Source organism: Gastrolobium bilobum, unplaced genomic scaffold, assembly GCF_033153095.1.
Source record: "Gastrolobium bilobum isolate Gb01-03AN ecotype WA unplaced genomic scaffold, APGP_CSIRO_Gbil_v1 utg10537, whole genome shotgun sequence".
In the NCBI taxonomy this organism is placed as follows: Eukaryota; Viridiplantae; Streptophyta; class Magnoliopsida; order Fabales; family Fabaceae; genus Gastrolobium; species Gastrolobium bilobum.
In genome coordinates, this window is record NW_026897921.1 from 228,153 (window position 1) to 251,001 (window position 22,849).

A 22,849-nucleotide genomic window follows, 5' to 3' on the forward strand; every position below is an offset into this window, starting at 1 on the left:
TGGTTTGGTGGATATGATAGGATAAGGGTAGGATATGATATGGGGCTGATAAGCCTATATCATGTCCTGTGTTTGATGAGTACCTGATTAGCAATCTGTTAAGATTATATAGAAGGAGAAAGAAAAAACAAAATATAATGTAATAAATACAAATATATTGGGTAACGTAGGGATATATTGGGTAGCGTGGGGATATATTGGGTATCCAATATTGGTATCTTATCATGTTGAATCCTAACCCAACTCCTCCCATAAGATAAGAAATCATGTATTAGATAAGACAAAATGAGACAATAGGATAAGCTAATCATATCCTATTGATCCACCAAACAAGAGATAAAAGTAAGATATGATAAGTTATCTGTTACAATTCTTGGTATAGAGCTACCAAGAATTAACCCAGAAAACAAACTTGCAGAAACAGAAAACATAAAGAACAACACCAGAAATTTATACTTGGTTCAGAAATTCTTTGTAAAAGAATTTCTTACATCCAAGTTGGTCAGTGAGGGTCAAACGCCATCTAGCATGCACTATTATTCAGAATAGAAATAGGTACAAATATGTTCAGCAGTTTACATATACTAGCAGCTAACACAGCATACACTAAACATGTAAAATCAGCACTACTCAAAATAACAGAGAAAAGAACCTCCAAGACTAGAAAGTACATGCAAATAAAAATCAACAATAGCAAGAACAAAAGAAAGGTATCACCGAATAAGAGAGCAAACACTAATGGATCTGTGTCTTCAGCTCTACAACTCCACGGACCAGACTTCACCAGCTAGGAACGCCTCCAAGCTTCACCTTCGTTCACTGTTGACAGTATCTTCTAACAATAATGCTACGATCAATTGATGCACCTTCACACGAGGATCACTTCTCTTCAAAGAGCCAAGATGAGATTCTCACTCTTTTTCCCTCAAATCTCCCTCACACACACTCGACAAACCCTAACCTTTTCTTGATTTCAAAGAACCCGAATGAACAGAGAAAGATAAAAGCACGATCAGAATAATGCATACAAAACTGAATATTTTTTTACACACTGTTGTAGTTCTCAATTTGATATATATACCACCATAAAAAAACACAGCGTTTTATTTAGTTGCAATAATATTGCCAAACGAGAATAAGAAAGCAAAACCGTTTTGGGCCACAAAATAATAATGCTATATTCATTTTGGGCCCACATGGCTTAAACAAATATTATAACAAGTTCCAGTATATATGCAAAACAGATGCAACGATGGAATAAATTCAATATCAAATATATCATATATAAACAACATGATATTACAAGTTTAGAAAATACTCATAACAAATCTCCACCTATTTACTAAACATACAACAGAACAAAGTGCACACTAGAGTTTTTATGGCGTTTAGCCCAAGGCCTATGCAATGCATGCAATTTAGGGAGGTTTTATTTTTAGCAAATTTAGAGCCTCCCTAAATTTACTAAGAGGAACAGTCTTAGTCAAAATATCTGCAGGATTAATTTCAGTTGATATTTTATTCACACTAACCTGACCATTACTAATTATTTCCCGTATGAAATGCATCCTAACATCTATATTCTTGGTCCTTTCATGGTATGCACCATTTTTGGACAAGTGTATGGCAAATTGAGAATCAGAAAATACCTTAGGTGGGTCCTTACCTAAACCCAACTCAGAGACAATTCCATGTAGCCACATTGCCTCCTTGACAGCTTCTGTGAGAGCCACATACTCTGCTTCAGTTGTGGAGAGTGCCACAATGTGTTGCAAGCTTGCCTTCCAGCTCACCACATTTCCTCCCACACAAAAAACAAAACCAGTTAGAGACCTTCTTTTGTCAAGATCAACAGCATAGTCAGATTCACAATAACCAGTAATATCACAATTAATTGAGTTTTCAGCAGTATAATGAATGCAGCAATCAACAGAGCCACTAAGGTATCTAAGCAACCATTTCACAGCATTCCAATGTTTCTTAGATGGTTTACTCATGTATCTACTTACTACACTAACACCATATGCAATATCAATCCTAGAACCTATCATGGCATACATTAGGCATCCAACAACATTAGAATATGAAATATTGCACATAAAAGAAGCCTCATCCGAGGCTAACTCACCATCTACAGCCTTCAACCTAAAGTGACCAGCAAAGGGAACACTTACAGGTTTGGCCAGGTACTGTCAAAGGTCTTTAAGACCTTTTTCACATACTCAGATTGAGAGAGAGTTAATTTCCTCTCATCTCTTGTCCTTGTAATGTCCATGCCAAGTATCCTCTTGGCTGGACCAAGGAATTTCATCTTAAATTCTTTTTTCAATAATGATTTCAGATTATTAATTTCATTTATGTCCTTAGATGCAATTAACATGTCATCAACATAAATCAACAAGTAGATAAAACAATCATCATGCAGCTGTTTGAAGTACACACAATGATCAAAACTACTCCTATTAAAACCTTTGGACAAAACAAAATCATCAAATCTCTTATACCACTGCCTAGGGGCTTGTTTTAACCCATAAAGGGACCTTTTCAAAAGGCACACTTTGTTCTCAGCCCTTTTTTTTTATAAATCCTTCGGGTTGCTCCATGAATATGAGCTCTTCAAGGCTGCCATGCAAGAAAGCAGTCTTGACATCCAATTGTTCAAATTCTAAATCATTAATTGCAACAACTGAAAGAATGAGCCTAATTGAAACATGTTTCACAACAGGGGAGAATATTTCATTGTAATCAACACCCTCAACTTGTGAAAATCCCTTAGCAACAACCCTTGCCTTAAACCTGGCAGCTTCAACACCTGAGATTTCTGGCTTCCTTTTAAAGATCCATTTGCATCTAATCACCTTCTTGTTCTTTGGACGCTCCACCAAAACCCAAGTCTTATTTTTCTCAAGAAACTCCATCTCTTCCTTCATGGCTTTTAGCCAATGAATTTTAGAATCCAGCCTCATAGCCTCTTGGTATGAGCTGGGTTCATTAAACTCCAGCATATCTCTTACTTGGAGTGCAAATGCTATGACATTTGCATGTGCAAAATGACTTGGAGGTCTTATATTCCTCCTAGTCCTATCCCTAGATAGCAAATAATCCTCTAGATTATCTCTATCCACTTCCACATCATGCTCCTCAATGGGAATGTCATTCCCATCATCTTGAACTTCAGCAACAGTGTGCTGTTGTTCATTTTCACCCACATCAGGTTGCTGCCCAGTGTTGTTGGGCAGCTCCACCTCCAACTCAACAGTCCTAGGAGGATGCTATTTGTCACTAAGCTTGGATATGTCTTTATAGAATGTGTTTTCTTCGAAAATCACATCTCTACTTATGACACACTTCCTTTCAGCTATGAGCCATAACTTATATCCCTTAACACCTGAAGGATAACCAACAAAAACAGATTTGACAGCTCTAGGACTCAACTTATCTTGTTTTACATGCATGTATACAAGACAACCAAATGGTTTTAAGTGTCATAGACTTGGTGGCTTACTAGACCAAAGCTCTATAGGGGTTTTAAGACCTATAACAGTGGATGGGCTCCTATTTATAAGATAACAAGCTGTGGAAACAGCCTCAGCCCAAAAAGAATTAGGGAGACCAGATTCAGCCAGCATACATCTGACCTTATTTAGGATGGTTCTATTCATCCTTTCAGCCACCCCATTTTGTTGAGGAGTTTCAGCACAAGTTCTGTGCCTCTTTATACTATGCTCATTGCAAAAATCAAAAAATTGATTATTGCAAAACTCAAGCCCATTATCAGTCCTTAGAACCTTGACTTTCTTATCAGTCTCATTCTCTACAAGGGTCTTCCAGTTCTTGAAGCTATCAAAGGCTTGATCCTTTTGCTTCAAGAACATGGTCCATACTCTCCTAGAATATGAATCCAAAACTGAAAGGAAGTAATGGAAACCAGAGAGAGAAGGGGGAACATTAGGTGATCCCCACAAATCAGAGTGTATGTAATCAAGGACTGATTTAGAAAAATTTGAAGAACTAGAAAAAGGTAACTTGTGTGTTTTTCCTAAAATACAATTTTCACAAAATTCAACACAAGTTACTTTCTTAGAACTTATAATGCCTTGTTTACGTAACTCAGACAGACCCTGGTTGCTAATATGACCCATTCTCTTATGCCAGAGAACAGATTCATCATCCTTGGCTGCTGTTATACAGCTTTCGGATGAGATAGCATGGCCCTGTAATATGTACATGCCATTAATCAACCTTCCTTTCATTAAAATTTCATTACCCTTAAGAACAGTGAGTGAACCTTGCTCACTCTTGAATAACAGCCCACTTGAGTCAAGCATACCTAGAGAAATTTTATTTCTCCTCAAGTCAGGGACATACCTCACTTTTTTGAGGATTTTATGGCTGCCATCAGCCATTTGGAACTTGATAGCTCCAATCCCTTCTATTTGACAAACCTAGTCATTCCCCATAAGGACCTTTTCACCCTTTTGGAACCTTAAACCAGCAAGTCATTCCTTCCTAGGTGTCATGTGAAATGTGCAACCTGAATCCATGACCCACTCAGCCTCAAAACCCTTATTAGACACCATAAGGACTTCAGCACCCTCACACCCACTAAGTAAATTTGTATACTCAGTTTTAGTTGCTGCCTTTGCAGCTCCCTTATTATTTTCAGGGCGATTCTTCTTGATATGCCCTTCTTTATGACACAACGAACAGGTAAGTTTACCTTTTGGCTGCTCCTTATTTTTATTACCTTGTGTGTTCTGGTTAGGTTGGGATACATTATTGTTTCCCTTCCATTTACTTTTAAATTTTCCCTTCTTGTTCCCTTTACCCTTCACAACCAGCCCCTCAGCATGAGACTTTTTATGGGAAAGTATTTCAACCTCCCTTGCTCTCAAAGCTTCAGTTATCTCATCTAAGTCCATTCCACATTTGCTGTATTTATAGCATCTTTTACACCGCTATATGAATCTGGAACAGAATTCAAGAGGATCAAAATTTGATCCTCACTTGAGGCAGTTGCCCCAGCATTATCCAGATCTAAGGTGAGTTTGTTAAACTCATCAAGATTTTCCTCCAAGCATTTAGAAGGATCCATCTTGAAGGAAAGAAACTTCTCCTTCAAGAACATCTTGTTTGGGGCAGATTTAGTTTGATAGAGAGCCTTAAGCTTTTACCGAAGCTTTCTAGGATTAGTTATCTTACACACCTAAGGACACTATCAGACAGATTTACCACAATTAAACTATGAGCTAGAGCCATTAAATCTTCCAGTTCCTTAGGTGCTAGGGAATCAGGAAGATCCTTTTGAGGACCAACAGCATCCTCACATTTCTGTTGCACCAAGACAGCCTTCATCTTGATCTTCCACATGTTGAAGTCACCCCTCCCATCAAACTTCTCCACCTCAACCTTGGTGATGCCCATCCTCTTCAGCTTCCAGCAGCAGAAAGCACGAGGACCAGAGAGAAAGAGACAAAAAACACGGAACAGAAACAGAGACGAACCAGAAGAGAAAAGGAACCAAGAACCTAAGCTCTTGATACCACTTGTTACAACTCTTGGTATAGAGCTACCAAGAATTAACCCAGAAAACAAACTTGCAGAAACGGAAAACATAAAGAACAACACTAGAAATTTATACTTGGTTCAGAAATTCTTTGTAAAAGAATTTCCTACATCCAAGTTGGCCAGTGAGGGTCAAACGCCCTCTAGCATGCACTATTATTCAGAATAGAAATAGGTACAAATATGTTCAGCAGTTTACATATACTAGCAGCTAACACAGCACACACTAAACATGTAAAATCAACACTACTCAAAATAACAGAGAAAATAACCTCCAAGACTAGAAAGTACATGCAAACAAAAATCAACAATAGCAAGAACAAAAGAAAGGTATCACCGAATCAGAGAGCAAACACTAATGGATCTGTGTCTTCAGCTCTACAACTCCACGGACCAGACTTCACCAGCTAGGAACGCCTCTAAGCTTCACCTTCGTTCACTGTTAACAACATCTTCTAACAATAATGCTCCGATCAATTGATGCACCTTCACACGAGGATCACTTCTCTTCAAAGAGCCAAGATGAGATTCTCACTCTTTTTCCCTCAAATCTCTCACACACACACACTCAACAAACCCTAACCTTTTCTTGATTTCAAAGAACCCGAATGAACAGAGAGAGAGATAAAAGCACGATCAGAATAATGCATACAAAACTGAATATTTTTTCACACACTGTTGTAGTTCTCAATTTGATATATATATACCACCATAAAAAATGCAGCGTTTTATTTAGTTGCAATAATACTGCCAAATGAGAATAAGAAAGCAAAACCGTTTTGGGCCACAAAATAATAATGCTATATTCATTTTGGACCCACATGGCTTAAACAAATATTATAACAAGTTCCAGTATATATGCAAAACAGATGCAGCGATGGAATAAATTCAATATCAAATATATCATATATAAACAACATGATATTACAAGTTTAGGAAATACTCATAACATTATCCTGTCCTATCTTCTTTATCAAGTACTCCAAACATAGATTCTTACTTTAAATGAGCATGCGAAGCATATACATTCACAACTAGGTTTCCAATCTGTGAATAACTCGGAGGGAGTCTTTAGAAAAATCTTTCTTGGAACTTAATTCAATATGTGTATTGCCATTTGAAGTGTTTCAATTCACACAGACTTGGAAATCGTGCAACTATTAAACATATTTCACATCTTATTAAGTAATGTTCGATACCTTAATTTTAGAATAAATATCCTTTTTGGTCCTCAACAAATTTTACGATACCCGTTTTAGTCTCTAACAAATAAAGTGAATAAGAAAAGTTAAGCCATATCCAATACAAATCTTAAAACTAAAATCAAGATAATTTTTTAAAAAAAGTCTCAAAACATACAAATTCTTTTAAAGAAAACTAATTAATTAGAGGAATTTTTCCTAATTAATAAAACAATAAAAAAAACATATCCTAATTAATCCTTAAAAATAAATTTCCTAAAATACAATTACATCAGAATATGTCAAAAGAACTGTAATGATAAAACACGTCTAAATTGGAACAAGATCCTTCAAAACTGCCATTCCACAAATAGATTGTGCTTTTATCAATTATCGTATAACCACAACATTGCCATTTGACATTTGTACAATTCTAACATTCCAATCATACCCTTTGAAGATGCTCAACTTCTATGTCCAAATGAAGGGGCAATATAGGCAAGTGAAGGTAGCTGACAAATCAACCCTAGCCTCTCTCTCTTCCATTTTTCTCTCTCTTCACATAATCAACCAGATCCCTCCTATGTTCACAATCACATTCACAAAGCCCCTTCAACACCCAAAAACTCTCTCCCTTTTTAAACCCTCATATACAAATTCTCACATCAATTCCTTCCCGCTCTCTTCAGTCTTTCATTCTTCTTCTTCTTCTTTTCCTCAATTCCATTTATTACAACTCAACAATCTCTTAGATCTGTGAAAAAAACAAACAAAAAAAACAAAAAATCGAAAGCCCTAGTTCTTGTTCTTACAACCCTTTTCCCGGAAAACAATATAGAAAAAGGTCTGATATTCATTACAATCTTGTCAATAAGTCTTTTAACTTTGTAACCACCAGATCTAATTTGTCATACACAGAATTTCCCCAATTTTTAGTTAAGAAATTTTGTTCTGGATGTGGGAAATTTTCTTCGACTTTTACTTTCTTTTTCCCTGAGAAAAAGTAAAATATGCTTGACTGTATTAAAATCTAGTTGGTTTTATGTGTGAGTGTGTATCAAACCATCTGAGATCTGGGTTCTTTTAGAAATGGGTTCTTTGTGTGTGTGTGTGTGGGTACGTATATATCTTTTTTGTAAGCAAAAGTGAAGATTTTGGTACTGATTACTGTGGAACATGGTGGTTTCTGTTGAAGGGCAGCTTTGTGTTAGTGGGGTGTAGCTGGTTTTGAAGTATAGCATATAGAATAAGGTTAAAAAGGGTTCATGGCTGAACAAGGATTGGAAGGAAGCCAACCTGTGGATCTAAGAAAGCACCCTTCTGGGATTGTGCCTACCCTTCAGTGAGTATCCGTTTTCTTTAAATTGAATTGTTTCCTTACGGGTTACAGTACCTGTTTGCTGGATATCAATTGCAAGCATGAGAATCATGATATATGAATAACTGTGCTGTCTGCTGGGCTTTTTTGGTTGCTTCAAATGAGTGATATGGGAGTTTTGAGTTTAGGCCAGCGGGTTTGCTCATTTGTAATAAAGAAGTGACCAGATGTTGCTATCCATATTCCAAGTGATCCTCCATGTATGATATTGAGATTACAACTTGCAAATGATAAAAAAATTAACTCTTTTCTGATGGGGTATACTGTTATCCAAATTCAGCTTGTGTTTTTATGTGGAGCGGATCAGATGGGTTTACTGGTATTTGGGCTAAAATACTCTCTTTTGTCATTATATCATTTATTTTATTCCAATCAACTATTGCTTCTAAGAGAGCGAGCCTCAAGCAGTGGTAAAACTATTCTTCCTTGACTGAAAGGTTACGAGTTTGAAATTGGAAAATAACTTCTTTGCAATTATGCAAGGATAAAACTGTGTATAAGGATTACCCTCACCTCACCCTCGTTAGTTGGGGTTTAATGGGGAGTGGTTTTTATTGCTTCTAAATAGAAGTTGTCCTGGTTAAAGTTAGTCTTGTTTTTCGTATAATGGAGGGGAATCATTCTCCAATATGGAATTCCTTGTAGTGTATTCTTTTCTAGACTGATGTCCCCATGTGTATGTGTGTTTCTTCCAAGATGAACTCAAAATATATGGTCGATATGCTTCTTCTGGTGATTTTGTGATGTTATCAGTTGCTTGGGCTGGATAACCTTTGCTTATATTTGTATTGGAATATCTAAAAATGTGTACTATTTGTACTGCCAGAAATATTGTGTCGACAGTCAATTTGGACTGTAAGTTGGAGCTTAAATCAATTGCGCTTCAAGCTCGTAATGCAGAATACAATCCCAAGGCAAGTTTTGTTTTTTGTTGTGAATTGATCCCATATATGTGTGTGTGCGTGCGCGCGTGCATTGCATATTGTGTTGTATTTTGCATTGCAAGTACAGTGAAGGTTGACTTGGTTTTTGTTCAGTTGTGGAGTTTTGTTTCTTGCTTTTCAAAAATTGCAGTATTCTATCTGGTACAGAAAAGCTTGTTTGATCTAAGATTTTCTATCATTGTTACTATTGATGTCAACCACTTATCCACTTTTATTGGAAATCAATGATAAACATACATGCTAGATATGTTGTCATGCAATTCGGTCATTTGTCTGCAGTTCTGATGTCTGTGATTTGAATCTTTGCAGCGTTTTGCTGCTGTGATTATGAGGATTAGGGAACCAAAAACAACTGCACTCATTTTTGCATCTGGCAAGATGGTATGTTCCTTTTGTTGCATCTGGTACTTCTTTCCAGTTTACTTGGAATTGCATGAACGCAATAGATTCATGTGATTCAATGTGATTCTGCAACCAACCAGTACAGATTGGTTGAAATTTTGTTTTTGGTGCTGGAATTAATGTCTGAATCACCAGAATTGCACAGAATCGCAGGAATTGCGATTCTGCTGTGATTACTAAGATACAGATCTAGGAGGAATATGGAACCAAACAGCCACTTGGGGCAACAAACTGGTTTGTAGATGTGAGGTGGACAGCTGCAGAGGAGAGAAACAAAATAGGCGGCTGAAATAAAGGGTTTCTCTTGCTAGGCTTAGATACTATGTAGGTGAAGTTGGACATCAATTCGTGGTTGTCTGGTTCTGTTATCGAATTCCCTTTTCTTATCCCATGTTTTAGTTAACTGTGCTGATAAGATCAGTGGACAGGCATTTGGACAACTAATGCCAATTGAATGCTGTATTTATAAAATTCAGATTTGTCCATTTGCCACTTGTTCACCATTATAGGTGCTTGTAATGTTTTTGCAGAACTTACGTTAGGATAATTTTTTCATGCTTTTTTTATGGACCTCTTCTCTTGTGGAAACAAATTGGTTTAGTATGTTGCTTGTAATGTGCTTCTATTTCTTATGCTTTTTTAAATTTAATTGGCATGGTTAGGTCTGTACTGGAGCTAAGAGTGAGCAGCAGTCTAAATTGGCAGCAAGGAAGGTATGCTAATGTTCTTTTTTTCCTTTTGTTAGCTCATTCATCCTGTATATGATTTAGGTTTCTCAAGTTCAGGTTCGTTAGACTGGAGAACCTTGCCATAAATGGTAGCTTGGTTTCGAGCCTATTCATCTTGTTGCTTGTAGAAAAATAAGCTCCTTAAACCAATGGTGGAGGATGGATGGTTTTATTGTTCTCTTTTCCTATGTATAAGCATGTTCAATGTATATTACTTTTTTTTTTAATTGGAATTAGGAAATCATTTTATTCTTGAATATTTATAGTATTTTCTAACTAGGTTTTCTCCTTCAGTATGCAAGGATTATCCAAAAGCTCGGTTTCCCAGCTAAATTTAAGGTTCCACCTCTACTCTTTCTCATTATATCCATTAAAATTGCTTCATCTAAAATTGTTTATCGGTTCTTTTTCTCACTACATAAGTAGTGCTTGTCATTGATTTATTCCTTTTGTATTGTGCTTTAGGATTTCAAGATTCAGAATATTGTTGGCTCTTGTGATGTAAAGTTCCCCATACGGCTTGAGGGTCTTGCATATTCTCATGGTGCTTTCTCAAGTGTAAGTATGAAATGTAGCTATTATGTTCTGTTTTTCCTGGTTTATTTAGGGCCTGTTTATGCTCCTGGTGACTTTATGTTAAAAAAATTATTTGCAAAATTGTTGTTGGGAACTCAAATCTCAGTGTTCGGTATCATATTATATAATTTGTATGTTGTTTCCTTGAATTATATACCTGATGTCAAATATTCTATAGAGAAACTGTATTTCATAAGAGGTACCACGGATGTAAACTATGAAAAAAATATTTGACTAATACAGATGCAAAACCAATCTTGATGTCCATGACAACCAAATAACCACTAATCCTTTTTTATTTTTTATTATATCGGAGCTGCTTTGATCCTATCATATCCATTACCAAACGTACTTTGCTGATAGCTTATATGTTTTAAAGGTTTTAAAAATTTTAAAATTCGAACTGTTTGAAGTTAATGGGAGTCTTTTCAGTCGTGATGCTTGTTGTGTGGTAAAGGAAAGTATAGATGATGTTGTGTCTTGGCATGTGCAGCTAGTTTTTTTCTATATACTAGAAATTTAGGGAATGATGAACGTTGTTGAACTTGCTTGTTCCTGGTGGCAGTATGAACCAGAGTTGTTTCCAGGACTAATCTATCGTATGAAGCAACCCAAGATAGTCTTGCTTATATTTGTCTCTGGAAAAATTGTTCTGACGGGAGCCAAGGTAAAATAAATGGTCTTGAGATATTCCCATGTAATTTTATATTAAACCATTTTTCCGGCACATGGGATTAATGATGTATTCATTTCCATTTCTTTAGGTGAGAGATGAAACGTACACAGCCTTTGAGAACATATATCCAGTGCTTACTGAGTTCAGAAAAAACCAACAATGGTATGGACATGCCTCTATTCCATTACCTTTTCAATTGGTATTGGATATATATGTTGTTGTAATCACTGGACTAGGATTACAACGAATCAAAATCATTGTATCTACTTTTTTTTTTTTTGCTTCCATCAAATATCAGATTATAATTTACATATGTAGGCCTGGAGTTTTCCTAATTGAAACAACGAAATACTTCAATGTAGATTTTGATCTAGGTTGTATATATTTGTTTAATTGCTGATGTTTCATGTGATAAAAAAATCACTTTTCATTAAACCCTGACTAGCAAGAGTGGAGTTAAAGGCAATTCTTGTATGCAGCTTTATCCTTGCATATTTGCAAAGAGGCCGTTTTCCGGATTTGGATTTTTATGTCACTAAGGAGCAATTTTACCATTGCTCCAGGCTTGCTTCTTTGATCTTTAGTGTGATGTATCTACAAAGATAAAGTGAAACTTTTGTTGCTTGTGAGCATTTTCTTGTGTTGTGGAGGCACTCATTGTGACTGTGACATGGGTCATGAAATATATCTTGTGAACTATGATGTCTTAATCGGAACATTTTCTATTAATGGCAGATTACTAGCAAGTGCTGGAGCAATGTTTTGTGGCAGAGAAGATCGTGGCTCTGATTTAACTGTAAATAATAAGACAGGATATATCTGGATTGAGATTGACCAAGACAGCCGTTTTTGTTTTGCTCTTTTTTTTTTAATGTGTCTCGATGTAGTAAAGTGAAAAAAAAAATGTTTATTAAATTCGAATTTTTAAAAAAAATTATGTGGACTAGGCAGAAAAAAAAAATATGGAAGAGCTTGATTGAAAAGTGAAAACAATTGTCCGATTACTGTTGTCCACCTTAAGAATTTCTAAGCTTATTTAGGTATGGTTCCTTAAATATCATCCCTAATGTCAATAAATTTTATGATCTGACTGCTGCATGTTTTGAACAGTGAATCAAAACTTTGAGGCATTAAAATACTTAGCATTCGTTGGGTTCAGAACTACTTGATGTAATAACTAGAAAGCAAGGCCTCTCAGCATTACTGTAATGTAAATCATTTAACAGTTTTGCAGTAAACTGGAAAGTATAAGGATTAAACTGTAAAACAAGGGCAAATTCAGTATTTGGTGTTTTTAACTCACTTTTTGGGACTATTTTATGCATGTTCTATGTAATTTCACAAACGTCAAATGATTCTTCTAAAGCTGTATTACTTGAAACTAGAGTTCATAGCAGATTTAATACATGGTAACGTGAAGTACTAAAAAATAATTTAACTTGAAATTTATAGTCATGAAATTTAATGTTTCATATAAAATTTACCACGAACTGAGTTTATAGGAAAAAAATACTTTTGTTCGATAGTTTATTGATCCATCTTAATCTTACATCATCATTCAATTGTACTTTCCTTAGCTATTTGCAATTGGAGTTCATTTCAACACTGAAAATTTCGTTGTTAGCGTAGCTCTAAAGCTTAAGGATAGTATCTTCGTGCAGAGTCTGAAAACTCTAATCTATTATGATTTATGAAGCAACGTTTATCACTGTTAACTCCTCCATATAAGAATTTGAAGACATCATGATGAATAAGATATTATCAATGCCTCAAAATGTATGCACATAAATATTATAATTTTTGTTTTTACATTGTGTAAGTAACGCTCAATGTAATGTCATATATTAAATTAAGGTTTGTTTGGAATGTATATCACAACCCGACCTTAGCTCAGTTGGTAGAGCGGAGGACTGTAGTGGGAAATGCTCCAAGCAGATAATCCTTAGGTCGCTGGTTCGAATCCGGCAGGTCGGATTTTTTAAATTTTATCCTTACATAGTGTTGTACTGGTACACTCCTTTACCTTTATAGCAAAAACAGCACTTTATCATTGTTTGAAGAATTCCGTACACTGAATTTATATAATTTTTCAATTATTGTATTAACAATTTTCAAATGGAAAAAATATGTATTATTTTAAAAGATATAAAATTATGTCATTTTAAGTGAGAGAAAGAGATTAAATCATGAGAGAGAGAGCGGGAGAATTTTTTTTAAAGATGTAAGTCCCACCTTTTTATGAGAGTTAAAAAATGTAAAGTGTGTCATTTAAAATAACACATTTTTACCTTTTCAAATATAGATTCTATAATATCTATAAATTCTGCTCCATTCGAAAAACCACTACGGACACCCCCAACGCTATTTATGCACGACCAAATTCAAGCTACTTATGCGATTAGGCAATTTATGCAAGAATTTTTTATTTTTTATTTTTATTTTGTGTACATTATGCTATAAAATTATGTGTACAAAATAATAACTTATTATCACCCGTTTCCAAACGACGCTTTCCCATTAATTTAACACATCGATCAAAGGATTCAAAAACTCCCATCGGGAAATAAACAAAAGGGGGGGAAAAAAGAATCCATTACGGGTGAGTTGTATTAATAATAACTGGGTCAGAACACACCCAACTTTGTGCTCAAAGACGTTGCTCGCCACATACAGAAACACAAGTATATTCCATTGGCAGCAGATGATGTTAGTATCAGTTCATTTCTCATTAAGACATCAATTACAGTATATATTTGAAGACCATGACACGAGGGAATACGAAGCACCATTCTCCAAAGGACATATTGACGTCAAAATGGGGGCATCTCTCTTGTTGCCATGCTCAGAATGCATCCAACATGTATTCCTATCAATGCTAAAGTAATGAAAACATTGATCTCCCTTTTCATAAAGAAGAAAGGAAGACACAATGCGTTCAGTATTCTAAAACCCTTCCCTCAAGAGAACAGTTGTGTTTATCGAGTCCCTCATAAACCCTGTCACTAATATCTTTTTAATCAAATGACCCAAATGACTGTACATCTGAGGTTGGATGTAGATCTCCATTATGGGGCGTTGAAACAGATGACTTTCCTATGCTTTCCACAAAACCATGTACAGGCCATTCCTTTCTGCAAAGTAAACAAAAAACAACAACCTGTTAAAACTACCAGCTAAAATAACTCAGTTTTTTTATCAAAAATAAAAAATCATAAAAGAGAACAAGGTCTAAACAACAGCTTCAACCGTGTATATGAACACTAAAAATTGAGTATATTACTCCAACCTCTTCTTTTGCATTTGTTACGCAAACCCCTCATATTTTATAAATAAGCTACACTCAAGTCCAACTTTCGATAGTGAACTTCAGGGAACTGTTAGTCAATATCAACCGTTATTTTTGTGTTGGATTGATGAAAATATCCTTACTAATTACAGCTTTTGGCTCTTTACACAAAATCCCCTTTATTTCTTAAACCTTCCACAAACCCCCTCATATTTGATAAATGCATTACAGTTAAATTACAGTAGAAGTTTGAAATTATTGAATACTTAGACTACAAAATTTTTTAAATCACATTAGAATAAATAACAAAACAAGTTCTAGTTTCATATCTTCAAAATAAAAAAGTACTTTAATATTGTTGCAATGAAAATTCAATAAAATCTCAATCACATGAATTGCTATCACATACTACTAAGATGGATCAAAACTAACTTTTAGGATTAATTTCTCAAGAATTAAAAGATAAAAGAAATAACGTTTAAATTTCTTAAGACATGAATATTAATCAAAATACTTCAAGAATTATAAAATTAAAAAGGAAAAAGATTATTGAGCAAAATAATAAGGGTTTACTTCTTCAATGTTTTGCAAAGTACACTATTTAACATTAAGGAAAAATGTAAGAGAGGTGGAAATTATTATATTTTGCAAAACATTAAAGACGTAAACCCTTATTATTCTACACAATAATCCTGTTTCATTTTTCTATTATTCTTGAAGCATTTTTACTAATATCCATGTCTAAAGAAATTCAAAATGTATTCTTTTTATCATTTAGTTCTTGAAGAATTATTACTATTAGTTTTGATCCATCTTATTAGTATGTGACAAAAATTCATACAACTAAGTTTTTATTGATTTTTCATTACAACAATTTTAAAGTAATACTCTTTAAAGATATATAACTAGAGCTAATTTTGTTGTTTATTCTCTTATGATACTCTAAAATTATTTTATAATTTTTGTGATCTAAGTATTTAATAATTTCAATTTTTTATTGTAATAGAGGGGATTTAACTGTAAATCTGTAATGCATTTATAAATATGAGAATGTTTGTGTAAGGTTTAAGAAATAGAGAGTTTGGTTTAATGAGCTAAAACCTGCAGTTAGTAAGAGTGTTTTCATCAATCCACACAAAAAATATCGATAGGCTATTAAGTAACAGCTATGTGAAGTGCACCATATTTATAAAAAAAAAGGAGGCGGTTTGTATACATTTAGAAATAGAGGAAGTTATGTGTAACAAACACAAAATAGAGGGGAGATTTGAGTAAGATACTCCTAAAAATTTATATTAGAGGAGGAGGACCACAAGTTACAGAATCAAGGAGACAGAAAACATTCAAGACAATGTCAGCACAAGCATCAAGCCACAAGCAGTCAAAAGGGACACAAGAAGCCCAAAAGAATTTTCAAGACATGCAGACTTCATCTTTTTCACCTTCGTTTCCATTATGATATTATGATTATTTTTTTTCTTTATTTGTCAGGTTCAACCCATCAGCAGAGTACGACAATTTTGCTGTCAGTATACAGCTATAAGTAGACAGGATAGTCAAATTGATTACAACAAGAACTTATCAATGAACATGCTTATATACCACTTTAAGACTCAATCAAACAACAGAACAGATGAGAAAGAAACTGGGCATGAAAGTATACCGTTCAGCACCAACACCATACCTATACATACCCATTCATTTCATGAATGGATTGGCATATGATCAAACAGATGGAACCACACAATCATTTGGCTTATATCTTGCAACTAAATCCATTTTTACCATATGAAACAGCATAAAAAGGCATATTTAAAGTAGAATCCAACAACTTATTTGGTCATGTATTGTGCATCCAAAGATGTCCGACAACAATATGTGGTCTATGGACAGCAGAAAAACCAAAATTAGGAAAATCTGTTCAAAGCCAGTGGCAGAGCCAAGGACAAGATTCAGCTAGTGCCAAAGACCCAACTAGTAAAATCTAGCTAGTGCAAAAGACCCAACTAGTAAAATCCAGCTAGTACCAATGTTGTATTATTCTTAAAAAACTAACCAATACCAAGGCTATACTATAATTTTTAAAGAAAATATGTAGCATTTTTGAAAACCAGCTGGTGCCTTGGTGGCTCCGCCACTGTTCAAAGCAGCAATCCCATAAGTCCACATAGAGGGCATCTATGCCATTTACTTTATCTCTTATTCCTATTTAATTTGCTGTTCCTGATTCTTCTCTGAAGAAACAGGCTGATGATGATAAAACAAAACAGTTTTGAAGTATATACCTCTATTTTTATTTTATTTTAGTACAATACCTCTCTTTATTTTAGTGTATGCAAATAGTCAAATAGTCAAACTATTACCAACAAGCATCAAAAGCAGCTCATCCTCATTTAAAACGTTGAATGAATAAAAATTTGTTTGGCAGTACTTTTCCTAATTGGGTGTGAATTTATGCATCTAATTGACTAATTCTGCTTTATAAGATTTCTTCCTGTGAGGAAGGATTAAAATTTGATTCAATCAATCTGTTCAAAAATGCCCTAAGCAATATGCACTCCTCTGGAATAGCAATAGTTCAGCCTCTTAAAATTACATTTTGATAGACTGAGTCAAAGTATCAATAAGCAACCCGTAATTCTAGAAACAGCCTACAGACCAGTGGGACCATACTTAAGATTAACGTAGCACATAAAATATTAAGAAATTTACATTTGAATTGGAATGTTTTTTACACGTCAGATGTAATACAAATTTTACATATAGGGTAAAATATTATTAGCCATTGCATATCATAGTTGTTAAATGCGCCGCTATTGCGTGCAATTGCGTTCGGGTTGCACATTGCGAGACCTACTGCTACAAGCCGCTACGCAATGTGTTGGTTTGCTTTTGCGGCTATTGCGTCTGCTTTTGCGGGAGAATTGCGGAACTTTGCGCCGCTACAGAAAAAGGGCTCTGAAATTCCATTTTTGCCCTTCATTTAATGACCCAACAGACTTTTTTTGTTAAATTATCTTTTAACCATTATTTGTAATGTGCCTCTATTCGTCATTCTCACTCTCAACCAGCAGCGAACAACAGTGGCCAGCCCTTCCACTTCCGGCAAACAGCGAACGCAGACAGCAACTGACTTCCGGCAACGACTCTCGCTGTTCTAGGTTCTATCTATTTTCTTTTCTTCTTCTTTTTTTAAACTGTTCTCTTTTTTTTCTACTCTGTTTTGTCTTAACATAGATGTGGAGTTTGAACTCTCATATGTCATGCCCAATCTCAGTTCTCTCTGTTTTTTCTCAAAGCCTTCATGACACATTTTAGAAAGCTTAATCAAACATATTTTATATTTTTAATTTTAGGCTTAGCAAGAATAGACCCTATTGAACATTGCTTTGTGACATTTTAACAAGTGCAGCTTCTTGATATTTTAACTCTATTTTATAAAAAAAAATAAAAAAAAACATAAACATAAACAGCCTTCAAAAAAAAATTTATGACGGTGTTTTTTATGATGTTTTTAACTCATTTTTATTCTGTCTATGATATCTAAGGCTTCCTTTTTTTAATTTTTATATGATGGTGCTTTTTCTTTTTCTTTTAATTCTTAATAATTTGTTATGTTACTTGTATTGAAGAATTGTTTTGTTACTTGTTAATACTTCTCCACTGTCCTTATCCATGTTTTACTAGCATGCTTTGATTTTTTTAATTTTGAGCATATATACGTGTGGAATATCTAGGTTCCATTGATCTATTCCGCTATTTCCGCAACTGCAACCCGCTACAGCGCAATGACATTTTTCAGGGTTGGCCGCGACACGCTTCAATCCGCATTTGATAACTTTGATTGTTGGAGAGAATGTTTTGTATTTTTCTATTCCTATTGAGATTCAACATGCTACCAAGGTGATTATACTTTGTGGAGAAAATTTTTGGTTTCAGTGTATTAAGATTTAAGGTAGAAACCATGAAAGTTGTGGGGGAGCTTCTGAGTAGAAAAGAAAACGAGAGAAAGAGAGGAGACAGAGAGAGGAAAGGTAAAGAAGATAATTAGAAAAGAACTTTGTATGTATTGTAATTGGTCAAATTAGAAAGGTTTACACGTGCCCTACTTATTTAGCTAAAGACTGATGACTCAACAAATGAGTCACTAACTAAAGCCTAACAATAAAACAGAAAATAGCTGGAACCTAACCAACTATGAACCAATTAGTAGCTGGCATCTCCTACATACAGAAGCATTGTATTATAGTACACCTGAGGTATAAATATTGAATAACATTAAAAACAATCACGTTATCAATCAATCCTAGGGTAAAATATTATTAGTCATTGCATATAGATAGAAACCAAGTGCATTCCTATCATCGTTCCATCACTTGTTATAAGTACATCTTTAATAAATCTTCATCACTGAAACCAAAAAATTTCCCCACAAAGCATCATCACCTTGATGGCATGATGAATCATGAATCTCAATAGAAATTGAAAGATACAAAACAGTCTCCCTAACAATCATGTTATCAATCAATCTTTAGAGGTCTACAATTCATTTGGGATAAACAAAATGAGGGGATTGTTTATCTCATCTTTTGTGCTAAACAAGTTTCATCAATTTCAAATGGTCAACAACAAGGATCCATCTACAGCAGGATTCCAAATTAGCTAATACAATAGAAGGCAAAAAATAAGCCAAACAGTTATTACTCACTTGGACCAACTGTTAGCCGGAGAACCCTCAAGAACATAGCTGCTAGCAGATCCATTTGGACTCCCATATATGATTTCATTCTGAGTAGCTCCCTCCTGAGTTGTAAGGCCACCTGACAATGGTGGGAATAAAGCACTCTGTAACCAAGGATCATAGCCACTTGAAACAGTAACAGGGCTGAAGTTCCCGCCACTCTGACCATTAGGAATAAAAACGTTTTGTGGAGAATGGGTCCCAGATATTATATTATCATCTTTGTTAAAAAGTGAAGCCATAGTATTCTGAGATGATGGAAGCACAAAGTCATCTTTGTTTGGTACATTTCTTTGTGAGGGTAACAGCCAGCTTCCTGGGCCACCAACCAAACCTAAACCTTCCTGACCAAGTGGTGTACTCCACATCTGCCATGTTCCCTTCTCATTTGCAGCTGCATCATCCAAAGGAAAAGCATGCATGTCTTGGCCCTTGGGGGTACTTGGAAACCAATTAGAACAGCTATGCTTTTCTCGAGACAATGGGGACTCAATTGGAGATGGCTTATTAACATCAGAACCATCAGATATGTCTTTTAAAGAGTGAGGCTTTGCTACTTCCATGTCTGTCCCAAAGCCACTTCCCAAGTCCAACTGAAAATTATCAAGTGACTCTGAAACAGGCCCAAGCAATGATACCGGATCTGGAACATAACAAGGGTCTTCAAAAAGCTCTTGCTTGTCATGTCTAAAGTCACGCGATGTATTTCCAACTGGAGAGAATAAAGATTCAACTGCAGGAGAAAAACCTAGACTACTACTGCTTGATCCATTTGGATGGGTAGAAATTTTAAAAGGTGATGGAAGACCAAAGTGAATTGGATTATTAAATGATTGTGTAACCGGTGACTGGCTTGATAACTGAGGGCTTTTGGCTTCTGCTTGAATTTTGGAATTTGGTCTACATATTACATTTGAATTTGAGGACTGAGGAACAGATGAAGATCTAGTAAACAATTGCTGCCATGACATTTTAGGTGCTTTCCAAGGCTGTGGTTCTGGGAGAACCTGCAGGGAGCAATCATCATAATAATACTGTTTTCTTTATAGAGAATTTGTTAACTGCTACCTAATATAATCCTATATAGCAAACAATTAATATTAACTAAAGCATCATATAATTTTGTTCATAAATTTAAGAGACTGACAGTTCACAATGTGGCCAAACAAACTGAAGATTAGAGACAAAAGACATTTGAATATAATTCTGGTTTGAAAAATCCACATAACATTTTTTTCTAAAAAAAAGAGACAGTAAATAGTATTCCTACACCAATCAACCTTCAACAAAACCTGCTTAAAACATTAACAGTATGATAAAAAGGCAAAGAAAAGGGACCAAAAGCAAGATAACTTACAGAGTGATTGATATTCCTATCATCTCCATTCAAATTGGATTTTGCAATCGGACGTTCAGGAGGACATACATCTCTCCTTCCGGCAGCAGTATGAACATGATCTACATAACTGTTAAACTTGTTTTCTTTGAGCATAGTGGCAGGATTATTAGTACCCCTTCCAAAACCAAAAGCTTTTGAAGAGGACAAAATTGTACCCCGCATATGATCAAGGTACCTTGTTCCAGCACTCCCTCGGTTATAATTGTTTGCAGTTACATTTTTACTATGTGCATTGTCTGTACTTTGTCCCCTGCCACTCTCTAACCCAGATTTATGATGCTCTCTACGATCCATTTCACTCTTTTTGTCAAAGTCCCGCTTCCGTTCACTTTCCTTGCCAGCTCTTCTTTCCAATTCTTCTGCATCAGAGTTGCTCTTACTGGAGCTCTTATCTTTCTCTTTTCTTTTTTCCTGACGCTTCTTTTCAGCTTCCTTCCTACTGTCATTCTCCTTACTGGAAGGTGATGATTTGCTGTGATCTTTTTCAGCTTCCAGTTTCTCATCTCTCAGTCTCCTACGCTCCTCCACTAACCTTGCAACCTCCTCCCTTTGTTTTCTCTCTTCCTCTTCCAAAAGTTCTTTCTCTAGCCTAGCCTGCCTTTTCTCCTCAGCTTTCCTGCGTGCTTTTTCCCCTCTACTTTCATTGAGGCTCGCCCCATTCTCACCCTGTTTTGCTAAGAGTGTACTATGTTCAGCATCAGACAAGCAATTTTCCCCTGAACTAACTCTAAAAATCTTTCTCCAGAGCCATCTAATGCCCAAGAAAAAAGATGTCAAAAACTTGCAAACATAAAACAAAAGACCAGAATGTGACCCCTCTGTCAAACAATGCTCATCTCCTCCACAAATACCACCATTCTCATTCATCCTCCAGCTGCTAGGATTGCCATTCTCCAACCAGTCCTGACTGCACATCCACCCATTTTCAGACCAAACCTTGCTATTTAATATCTTGCCACTTTTTCCAACCAAGTCCTTAACTATACCAGAATTCGAAATCCCCAACCCTGGCGGCACAGGCAAGTCTAAAACAGGTCTCTTCGAAACATGCCCACAGTACGAACACATAAACCGACCCCCACCAGGGTTCTGATCCCTATAGGGATTCAAGCAGTTACGGCACCGCCTCGTAGCTGTCTTCCTTAGCTTCTGCATTTCTATAGCCTCAGACCTCTTCCTCTCTCTAAGCCGTGCATTCCTCCGCACCCGCCAAGCAGACAGCTGAGGCATCAAAATCTCATACCAGAAGAGAGTAACCAACAACACAAAGACACAAGCAAGACGTGGCGAAGTAATCTCAAACCGAAAAGCAGGTGGTAGTAGCTGAGAAAGCGCCCACAGACCAATTAATGGAATAACTAACCAAGGTAGCAATGTAGCAACCCGGCGAGACCACTTCTGAATCACACACAGTATACACATTATCCTCTAACCCCTAACCCTCTGTGTTCTTCCCAAACGTATCCTCTCTTGTTGTTCGCAACAAAAACCAATACTTTCAAGAAAACCCTAACCCTATTATACTTTCCCCCTCTCGATAGTCAATATCGAAGATAGACACAGAAACTTCAGAACCCTTAAATTTCAAACCTAAAAAGAAAAATAGATTCAGAATTTGTACTAAGAAATTCAAATTGAAATTACCCTATAGCAGCTAAGGCCTCGATAGTTCAATAGAAAATATGAAATTTAACAAACAACTATGCCTAGAAAAAAGAGAATGATTTGGAGCTTCAGCTATGGCAATTGTGGCATCAATCGAAGCGGAAATGAAATGGGAATCGAACATTTACAGATTTCGCATCCATTGCAAAAACGAGAAGAAGAAAACCTGAGAGAATGGGAGCGAAATGCGATTGGGGCAGAAGCGCGTGAACATGTTCGGAGCTGGACTCAACTCTTCCGATTCGGGTCGGAGCCTCGGTCGCGGGTTGTTCGGTGTTTGGGTTCTGAAAAAATAAGAGAGAGAAACT

General features: G+C 35.7%; 2 protein-coding genes and 1 non-coding gene across 4 annotated transcripts; 2 read left to right on the plus strand and 1 right to left on the minus strand.

The window, feature by feature from the left end:
• Positions 1–7,344: 7,344 nt before the first annotated feature.
• On the plus strand, positions 7,345–12,497 carry LOC133311472 (TATA-box-binding protein-like). 2 transcript variants are annotated; one of them, XM_061512525.1, is made up of 10 exons: positions 7,345–7,590; positions 7,942–8,088; positions 8,951–9,038; positions 9,378–9,449; positions 10,133–10,183; positions 10,493–10,537; positions 10,664–10,756; positions 11,340–11,441; positions 11,539–11,612; positions 12,186–12,497. In XM_061512525.1, coding segments are annotated over exons 2-10 (603 nt in total). In that variant the 5' UTR covers positions 7,345–7,590; positions 7,942–8,011; the 3' UTR covers positions 12,187–12,497. The 2 variants fall into 2 exon arrangements, with proteins under 2 accessions (XP_061368509.1, XP_061368508.1); XM_061512524.1 differs by having other exon boundaries at positions 7,947–8,088.
• Positions 12,498–13,329: 832 nt separating this feature from the next.
• On the plus strand, positions 13,330–13,424 carry TRNAY-GUA (transfer RNA tyrosine (anticodon GUA)). Its single transcript has 2 exons — positions 13,330–13,366; positions 13,389–13,424. It is a non-coding gene; the product is annotated as a tRNA-Tyr (tRNA).
• Positions 13,425–14,029: 605 nt separating this feature from the next.
• Positions 14,030–22,846, minus strand: LOC133311470 (stress response protein NST1-like). The gene is made up of 4 exons (XM_061512521.1): positions 22,708–22,846; positions 20,835–22,466; positions 19,445–20,484; positions 14,030–14,581 (listed from the first exon to the last, which is right to left on the minus strand). The coding sequence occupies exons 2-4, from the start codon at positions 22,296–22,298 to the stop codon at positions 14,464–14,466; spliced, it is 2,622 nt and encodes an 873-aa protein (XP_061368505.1). The 5' UTR covers positions 22,299–22,466; positions 22,708–22,846; the 3' UTR covers positions 14,030–14,463.
• Between the last annotated feature and the right edge of the window lie 3 nt (positions 22,847–22,849).

Bases quoted from the DNA above. Each gene is read 5' to 3' on its own strand.
- LOC133311472 (XM_061512525.1), top strand. From the start codon at position 8,012: ATGGCTGAACAAGGATTGGAAGGAAGCCAACCTGTGGATCTAAGAAAG. The intron at 10,184-10,492 runs GTATGCTAATGT...TTTCTCCTTCAG, and splicing joins CTAAATTGGCAGCAAGGAAG to TATGCAAGGATTATCCAAAA. The intron at 10,757-11,339 runs GTAAGTATGAAA...TCCTGGTGGCAG, and splicing joins CTCATGGTGCTTTCTCAAGT to TATGAACCAGAGTTGTTTCC.
- LOC133311470 (XM_061512521.1), bottom strand. From the start codon at position 22,298: ATGTGTATACTGTGTGTGATTCAGAAGTGGTCTCGCCGGGTTGCTACA. The intron at 20,485-20,834 runs GTAAGTTATCTT...TGCTCCCTGCAG, and splicing joins ATAGGAATATCAATCACTCT to GTTCTCCCAGAACCACAGCC. The intron at 14,582-19,444 runs GTGAGTAATAAC...TTTACTTTGCAG, and splicing joins CCGGCTAACAGTTGGTCCAA to AAAGGAATGGCCTGTACATG.